This window comes from Heptranchias perlo, chromosome 39 (assembly GCF_035084215.1).
Source record: "Heptranchias perlo isolate sHepPer1 chromosome 39, sHepPer1.hap1, whole genome shotgun sequence".
NCBI classification, from domain to species: domain Eukaryota; kingdom Metazoa; phylum Chordata; class Chondrichthyes; order Hexanchiformes; family Hexanchidae; genus Heptranchias; species Heptranchias perlo.
Genome location: NC_090363.1, coordinates 4,638,471 through 4,647,974, shown reverse-complemented (window position 1 = coordinate 4,647,974; position 9,504 = coordinate 4,638,471). Strand labels below are relative to the sequence as shown.

Sequence of the window (9,504 nt, the reverse complement as noted above, 5' to 3'; positions counted from 1 at the left end):
ACCATGTCCCTGAACTTCTCCCTCAACAACTGGTTGTGAGGGAGACCAGAGCAGTCCCTCACCTTTGTAATGCACCAGAGGTTACTTCACAGGTTGTGTTCATGCAGCTTCAATAAGCCAAACTGGTGGCCCTTGTGCAGAAATGTAGACATATTTTTGAATATATTGGAATTAAAGATGTATTTCGTGAGCTCTTACAAAGGACAGACTAATGACAACATATAGTCATGGCCACTAACGTCATTAATATGACATAGCTGGCATAATAAAATGGGAAAATAAACGTTTCAGTAAATTATTGAGTTACAGAAAACTTATGCAAAGAGCATGCGTTACCTTCTGTTCTGATAAGCTGCTTTCTAATCTAATAAACACAGACCTTTGCTCATACTGAGAGTGTTCTGTGCTTAATAGATGGTCAGGCTAATGGTAGCAAGATCAATCATATCAAGGTGATTGCAAAAGTATCAACTCTGCGATATTCTCGCTCGGACAATGTTAGAAACAAAATACATCTGGAAAGTTACATTTCTGTTTAATTATCGACATTGACATGAAATGAGTCCCACTGACACATGGAAGCACACACGGGAACCAAAACAAGATTCCAAAATAATTACAGATGCGGAAGGCCATTCTGCCCATCTTGAACCATCCATCCAGAGAGATCTTAACATCCTCACATTGTGTATTGAATTGTTTCTTAAATTATTCCAGGGTTTTTGTCTCCATTACTCTATCTGGAATTTCACTCCATATGTTGCAGTCCATGTGGTGAAGATTCCCCCACAGTGCTGTTAGGAAGGGAGTTCCAGGATTTTGACCCAGCGACGATGGAGGAACGGTGATATATTTCCAAGTCGGGATGGTATGTGACTTGTAGGGGAACATGCAAGTGGTGTTGTTCCCATGTCCCTGCTGCCCTTATCCTTCTGGGTGGTAGAGGTTGTGGGTTTGGGAGGTGCTGTTGAAGAAGCCTTGGTGAGTTGCTGCAGTGCATCCTGTGGATGGTACACACTGCAGCCACTGTGCGCCAGTGGTGGAAGGTGTGAATGTTTAGGGTGGTGGAGGCCAAGCAAGCAGGCTGCTTTGTCCTGGATGGTGTCGAGCTTCTTGAGTGTTGTTGGAGCTGCACTCATCCAGGCAAGTGGAGAGTATTCCATCACACTCCTGACTTGTGCCTTGTAGATGGTGGAAAGGCTTTGGGGAGTCAGGAGGTGAGTCACTCGCCGCAGAATACCTAGCCTCTAACCTGCTGTTGTATCCACAGTATTTATGTGGCTGGTCCAGTTAAGTTTCTGGTCAATGGTGACCCCCAGGATGTTAATGGTGGGGGATTCGGTGATGGTAAAGCAGGAACTGTCTTGAGGTGCGGTCCAGACCCCAGCTTCTCTAGATGTACACAAGACCCTGATTGCTATTTTTTAACTGAACTGAGCAGAGCATGCACTGTGCACAATCCGAGCACTATCAGCTGCCACCCCATCCAAAGAGGATCCCAAAGGAAAGTGTCCCTTCATTACTGTGGGACTGGGAGGAGCAGGAACACTCCTCCAGACTCCACAAAACCAGCCTTTGTTACAGCCGCTCTGGTTGCCCCCTCTAGACATCGGGTAGTTCAACATCCTATTAGCTTGTTGATTGATGCTCTGCATTGTTTGGCCATAATGACATTATGTTTACCCTCCTCGGTCTCTTCCAGCTTTCTCCTCAGTTATTTCAGCACCATTTACAGAGTGTGCCTTGACTCACTGACAGCCTTCACTCAGTGGGAACACTCTTGCCTCTCTTCCACTCCATAGACTTGAGCACATAATCCAGGCTGACACTTCAGGGCAGGACTGAGGGAGCACTGCCCATGTTTAAATTCTCCTCTGTCTCTGCGCCCCGATGATTCTCGATGTTCTTGAAGTTTTTTTCATTTAATTTTTACAGGAGTCTCTGGACCAGTTGCCATGAGTTTGATCCACTGCATCGATTAAACAAACAAATATCACCAACAAGACATTGTCACTCAGTTGTACCCGTCCTGACCTCAGGTGACATTTGCACCATCCGCACCACTGGGGCCGACGCCCAGCAGTTTGCAGCTGGCAGGAGGCGGTGTGGAATTATGGGATGGACCGGTCAGTGACCTTTAACCCCGCAGATTGTCAGCGGTGCTGAATTTTTCCCGTTATTCGGTCCCGGATTGAAGATCGGAAAGAGTCTCTCAGTGAAAGTGTGGGTGAAAGTGTGGAGATGGGACATGTTGTCCGCATTGTAAAATGACACCTGTCCGCCCTCATAGTCCAGGTACACCCCGATCTTCCGGGGATCCACACTCGGGGTGAGGGGGGTCGATGGGGAGGTGCCGGCAAGATAGCGTCTTCCAGGGAACAGCCACAAAACCCAGTATCCGGTCTCAGGACTCAAGCCCATTTCCCCTTCCCACTCGGCAGACTCTCGGGCCACTCCCACACCCCACACAGTCTTGTCCCCCACCTCCACCTCCCAGTAATATCTCCCTGATGTGAATCCCTCCGATCCCAGGACACAGGCCCTGCGATCAAACCTCTCCGGAGTGTAAGAGAGCCGCTGCTGTTTGTCTCCGAGTCTCACACTGGTCCGGTCCTCAGACACGATGAGCTTGGGATGGACTTTGTTCGGACCCAGAGTCAGAGAGGCTGGAGCTGGGGCAAATTTAAAATAACACAGTCAGTGATTTAATTTGTTGCTGTGATTTATTCAAACACTTCCCTGTTTAAAGTGCCCACTCGGGGGATACCCGGGACCTCCGGTGTGTTTAAAGGGCTCCAGGTTCTGTTCTTGGAAACTGCTCCCATCCGGGGGTTTACGCTCCTGGGACCGCTCTGCCTTCCCAACCTGGTAAGAGCTGAGCGGGGTCCGGGCGCAAATTGTGTTTTGTTTTTGCCTTTCTTCAGCCCTCAGTGACCTGCTTCGATCCCGACCCGCTGCAATGAACCCTGCGGCCTCCCAGTCCCCTGCGGCTCTCAGCCCCTGCAGAGAGACCGAGAGGCCTTCAGAGATATATATAAGGAACCAGCGCCAAAAGGCTCCGACATGAATTGGAGGCACAATCTCGGCCCGGAGGCGTCACCCCTGGTACCCCCACATCACCAATCAACGCGATCAATGAGGGGAGAGGGGGAAGATACAGATACCAAAGGGATAGAAAGAAGGGAAGGAAAAGAGTAAACGAAGAAAAAAAGTAGGGGAACTGCTGCAGAAGGGAAGAGAGAAACAAGAGAGAACGGAGGGAAACTAAACTCATCAGAGGAAATGGGAACAAGAACAGATCCCGCAGAGGAAGGGAGGGAAAGAGCTAACGTGGGGCAAACAGTAAGGAAGGGAGAGAATAAAGAATTCAAGGGGGAAAAGAAGCTGCTGCCCACAACTCGATCTGTCCAACAGTCTGACCAGGAACGCAAGCAAAACTGGAACAACCGGGCAGCGCCCAGATTCAGAGACCCCACTCCCCAACAGAAAAAAACACCCTGGACACAGCAAACCGACATCACCCTGAATACAGCCCAGCAACAAAATTATATCCATGAATCTCAACAGACTCCATCACATAATCAGGCAAAACAAAACTGATCTACATAAAAGGACAGATGGAAGTGACATTTCTACAGGAGACCCTCCTCACCACCCTCAGAACACACCAAGTTTATGAGCGAGTGGGTGGGACAAATGCTGGCCGCCTTCTCCTCAGCCAGGAGCTGGAGGTAGTCACACTAATCAACAGGAACCTCCCCATTACTCTGGAGGTACACATTCCTGGAGAAGGAGGCCGCTCCATCCTAATGAAATTCGAATAACAGGAGAACCCAAAGTGATGCTTCAGTTCTGTGCCCCGAGTGAGGAGACCCCGCGTTCCCCACATCAGCATTCCTCACACTCGCCCCACGTATGGACAACACAGTAACCATGAGTGGAGACCTGAACTGTGATCTTCCCTCCCAACGGGAGAAGCTCCCAGTGGACACGGGGCACGAGGACAAGCAGCCGGAGTAATTTGGGGGCAAAGTAATGACCCGGTCACACACCAGCTAATAGCTCCCCTAATGAATTTTACAAGGCCCTAATTGCGGAGTTTACTGTCCTCCCACTGAAACTCCTACACCATGTGCTGGAGACAAAGACACAGACACACTTAACTTAATCACAATCCTGTCAATACATATCAACAGAAAGGTCGCCTCCCAGTGCTCATGGTAGAAAACGAAATCCCTCCTCAATATTGACTAAAAATATTGGCCAAGATCTGAACCTCCTGACATCTCCGGCCTGGTCCATGGAAACAAGCAGGCTTCATACGGGGCCACATGTGGAGGTATAACACCAGTGGCTACTCAATGTGATGCCCCACTGTCATACCTCTCCCCTGATAATTCTCCCTGGATACATAAAAGACATTCGTCTCGGGTGAGTGGAATGTTTCCTCAAGACGGTTGGGAGAATAAGCCTTGGTGACACTTTCAGGAAGTGGGTTGCAATCTGGTGCTTGCTCCCCACGTCCACAGTGATCACCAGTTAACTTCATACCCCTCGCCACTCCTCCTCCCACAACGGGCAGGCAAAGCCTCGTTCCCAGGCTTCCTGTCCCGACCTTGCCTAGCACACAAGTGGAGATACATCAGGAGGATGTCGAATTGTAGAGGAGGAAAGTTCTGCTGGGAGGGGGGTGGCGTGTTGCCTCTTGCTGAAGTTTGCAAAGTATCGCAGCTTTCTGGAGGCAGTGGTTCATCTGAGGGTCCCTGTGTTGGTCATATTGGGAGAGCTAAAATTTTCAGCTGACGAGTTGAAGGCGATGTTTTTTAGAAGGTGGATTTATGACATGAATAACACTTTAATTCCATTGAGGGCCTGTTTTAACCGCGATATTTTGCAACTACTTAGTCCTTAAAGTTACTCTGTAATAATTTGATTCGTTATACATAAAATTGAGTTATAAATCAGGACAAAGGAATCTATATGAGTTTTACCGGGGTTAATGACATCAATCATTTCTCTCCACACTGTGTACTGTAAAGGGCCGTTTATTTTTTCAGTAGACAGGGCGGCATCTGCTAATGACAGTGTATGGCCGTCCTCGCTATCCCTGCAAATATTAAACAGTTGATTATAAATTGCCTATAAACACTTTTCTGAATTATTTTTCGAAATTGTGCAGAGTTTTAGTAAAGAGCATGTCCTACCTCCTCTTCTGACAAGTTTTCTCCTGAAATAAATAAAACACGAATCTGAGTTCACAGAGACTGACCGTCTATATCCGGACAGCATAAATTACACCCAAATTGTTAGAAGCTGCAATAATCCTGAATTCTCACTGCTGCTGACACACAGATAGAAAGGTGATATTACAAAAAGGATGTAGAAGCACTGGAGAAAGTGCAAAAAGATTTATAAGCATGATACCAGAACTGAGAGGTGATAGCTATCAGGAACGACTGAACAGGCTGGGGCTCTTTTCTCTAGAAAAGAGAAGGCTGAGGGGTGAACTGATAGAGGTTTTTAAAATTATGAAAGAGTTTGATAGGGTAGATGTAGAGAAGATGTTTCTACTTGTGGGGGAGTCCAAAGCTAGGGTCCATAAATATAAATGTAAGGACTTGCACAACACCAGGTTATAGTCCAACAGTTTTATTTTAAATCACAAGCTTTCGGAGCTTACCTCCTTCGTCAGGTGACGAAGGAGTTAAGCTCCGAAAGCTTGTGATTTAAAATAAAGCTGTTGGACTATAACCTGGTGTTGTGCAAGTCCTTACATTTGTCCACCCCAGTCCATCACCGGCATCTCCACATCATGGCTACTATCGACACCACAAACTACCGGCACTCACCTGACAAAGGAGGTAAGCTCCGAAAGCTTGTGATTTAAAATAAAACTGTTGGACTATAACCTGGTGTTGTGCAAGTCCTTACATTTGTCCACCCCAGTCCATCACCGGCATCTCCACACCATAAATATAAGATAGTCATTAATAAATCTAATAAAGGAATTCAGGAGAAACTTCTTTACTCAGAGAGTGGTGAGAATGTGAAACTTGCTACCACATTGGGTGGTTTAGGCGAATAGCACATATGCATTTAAGGGAAGCTAGATAAGTACATGAGGGAGAAAGGAACAGAAGGCTATGTTGATAGGGTGAGATGAAGTAGGGTGGGAGGAGGCTCGTGGTGAGCATAAACACTGGAATAGACCAATTGGCCAGAAGGGCCTGACTCTGTGCTGCAGAAATTACACCAAAAATTATTAAATGCATCTGATAGAAACAGAACATAGTTGAAAAATCTGATTTGTGTGTCAGGTCTGGAAATCAACATCAGTCCCACTCACAGACACAATGGGCTCAATTTTAAAACCGAGCTGGGAAGGAGGTGGGGTGTCAAATTGAGGTCAGGAAACCCATAGTACGGGTTTCCTGGACATCCTTGTGATTTTGACGTAAGGATGTCTTTTATTTTTTTTTATCAGTCTCCCATCCGACTTACCGGCCTGAGTGACAGACTGGTCTCAGTCAGACGGGAGACCAGCCAGGGAGAGGAGGTCTTCAGGTGAGTCTGCAGGTAAGTCTTGGTTCGTATGGATGGGGGTGCATGAGTGGATGCGTGGGCATAGGGGCATGGGTATGGATAGATGGGCATGGGTGGGCATAGGTTGGCACAGGGACCGTGATTCATGGGGGATGGGATCGGGGGTCATTGTGGGGTTCCGTGATCGTTGAGGGGGAGGATCGGGGGTCAGAGTGGGGAGGGAGGATTGGAGTGGGGTAGGATCGGGGTTGGGGGTCCACGATAGGGTGAGGGTCCGCGATCGGGTGGGTCCACGATTGGGGGTGGGGTCCACGATCAATGGTCGGCTGTCCGTGATCCGGGGCCAGGTGTCCACGATCATTGTGGGGTCGGTGCAGGTTGGCTGGTTGGGCATGGGGGGAGCACTCCTGCTCCTCTGGGCCCACAAGCTGTGCCTTTCTAGGCACCTGCCTGTTGGGCTTGTGCTTTCTCACCTCCTTTCATGAGGTGTAAAACAGAAGGCCCAGGAATCCCGGACCCCCAGGGTTGAAATTGGGAAGTCCAGAGAAATGGAAGCCCGAAGCCTCCTTGAAAGGTTTTAAGGCCCGACCCGCCTCCTGGGAGCGGGTTGGCCGCATGCCTCTCTTCCCGCCCTGGTGAAAACCGGAAATGGGCAGGTTGGAGGCGGTCTGAAATGGTGGCAATTTTCAATGCCCCCCAGACCCAACCCACCTGTTTTTCAACGTTAAAATTGAGCCCAGTGACTCTCACACCCACCATCCCAGACACACCCTCACACTCACAACATGTAACTGGATTGTAATATGAGTTTCAGGAGAATATTAAACTTGGGCAACACAGAAATAATTACAAGCTAAGTGTCAAGATCAGGGCAACTCATTCCCAGGGAGGTTGTAGATATTGTGGGAGTCCGATTAGTTCTGTGACAATAGCAGATCCACCGCAGAATAGAAAAAACAATCGATCGGTTAAAATCAGTTTAGAATTATTTGGGAAATTATTCAAAATTCTCGCCCATCATTTTGTGACTGTGTGGACTTTCACTGAACTAAACTGAAATATAATCCTCACCTTCAGAAATATCAGTCCATCTTTTTGCTCCATCTGTTTTTGCAACCTTGAGAGCTTCTCCTGAATAAAATTTAAATTCTCTTGAATTTCTCGAAGATTTTCCTCCATTGTTTCTAGAATCTTCCCCTCTTGTTTCCTGAGATCTCTGATTAAACGCTGCTCTTTCTCAGTGAGAATCTGGTGCATTTTAGCGAACTCGGATGTGATGCGGGTCTGCAGACAGTTCGACTGTTCCTACAAAATGAAATGTGAAAAATAATAATGTACCACGATAAAGGAACAAAACTAACCGAGATCGCAGAAAATCAGCACTGGGAGACCTTACCCTAACTTCGGAAATCTTCTGTTTTTGTTTCAGTTCCATTTCTAGAACCGCTGTTTTCTTCTCTGTGAGAGAATCTAAGGAAGATTTCAGCTGATCCTGGGATTGGGATAGAAAATCACAGAATAAAGTGTTAGACCATGAAAATGTGATAAAATAATCAGGTGATCAAATCTGTTCCATTTTACCTTGTACATTTCAACAGCTTCTTTAATCGGCATGAAGTTGTGAGATTTGTGTTCTTGTGAATCTCTACAAATGGAACAGATCAATTTCTGGTCAGTTTCACAAAACAGCTTCAGTTCTTCCTGATGTTCCTCACAGTGAAGTTTACTTTCCTTCTCTTTCCGATTCAGGATTAATTTTCGAGCTTTCTCGGCCAGACTCGCTAAGACCCGATTAACCTTGAGATTTCTTTCCGGAAACTCCTCTCTACATTCCGGGCAAGACTTTGTCTCCTTCTTTCCCCAACACTGTGTGATACAGGAGCGGCAGAAGTTGTGCCCACACTCCAGTGAAACCGGATCGGTGAAGAAATTAAGACAGATGGGACAATTTAAATCCTCGGTGAAACTCTCGGCTTGCTGTCTCGAAGCCATGTTCACACTCAGCACTTCCTGATTCAAATCGTTTTTAATTTCAATGTAACTGAGCTGCCGAACTCCTTCTATTCAGCAATTTCACGACGAAGTTCACTGCAATTCTCATGGAACTATTATTATAAACTACTCCATGTCCCGTCGACTTTTACATGGGGAGACAAAACCTAGAGCAGTATAAAGGACAAACAGTATTAGAGGACAGAGGGGGAAATGACTGAACCCAGGCGGGGAGGGTGAAGGTCCATGGAGGGTGGGCAGTGGGGGTGAGAGGTGGGGGGGGCGGCTGGGAGGGAGAGAGAGAGAGTGATTGGAGAGAGGGAGGGAGGAGGCAGAAATGGGCGGAGATCGAGATTGCACTGCCCTTTGCTCCTGATGGAACTTGCTGACGACTAGAAATCCTCTGGAAAAACACGGTGTAAGATATAGACCCATAAATTGAATTGTGTTAATGATTGTAGCCGCTCAGCCTAAAACATAAAGTGCCATAAATGGTAAGGAGCTGTCTGTAAGCCAAGGTCAGTTTCAGTACTTCCTGATTGAAACTGCTGGTATCATGTTTCTGTGGGTGGATCCAGACCCGATTCCCAGTCACTGAGTTACATCGAGTCTACAGCACGGTCCATGCCAGCGTTCATGCTCCACACATGCCTCCTCCCTCCTTACTTTATCTCAGCCTATCAGCATATCCTATTCCTTTCTCCTTCGTGTGCTTCCCCAGCTTCCCCTTAAATGTATCTATGCTATTTGCCTCAACTACACCTTGTGATAGCGAGTTCCACATTCTAACCACTCATTGGGTAAAGATTCTCCTGAGTTCCCTATTGGATTTATTAGTAACTATCTTATATTTGTGACCTCAAGTTTTGGACTCCTCCACAAGTGGTTACATTTTCTCTACGTCTCCACTATCTAACCCTTTCATTATCTTAATGACCTTTATCAGGCCACCCCTCAGCCTTCTCTTTT

At 47.1% G+C, this 9,504-nt stretch overlaps 1 protein-coding gene across 1 annotated transcript; it reads right to left on the bottom strand.

The window, feature by feature from the left end:
* Nucleotides 1-519: 519 nt before the first annotated feature.
* Nucleotides 520-8,803, bottom strand: LOC137305123 (zinc-binding protein A33-like). The gene is made up of 6 exons (XM_067973910.1): nucleotides 8,125-8,803; nucleotides 7,940-8,035; nucleotides 7,615-7,848; nucleotides 5,205-5,227; nucleotides 4,992-5,107; nucleotides 520-2,672 (listed from the first exon to the last, which is right to left on the bottom strand). The coding sequence occupies exons 1-6, from the start codon at nucleotides 8,533-8,535 to the stop codon at nucleotides 2,128-2,130; spliced, it is 1,425 nt and encodes a 474-aa protein (XP_067830011.1). The 5' UTR covers nucleotides 8,536-8,803; the 3' UTR covers nucleotides 520-2,127.
* Nucleotides 8,804-9,504: the final 701 nt, after the last annotated feature.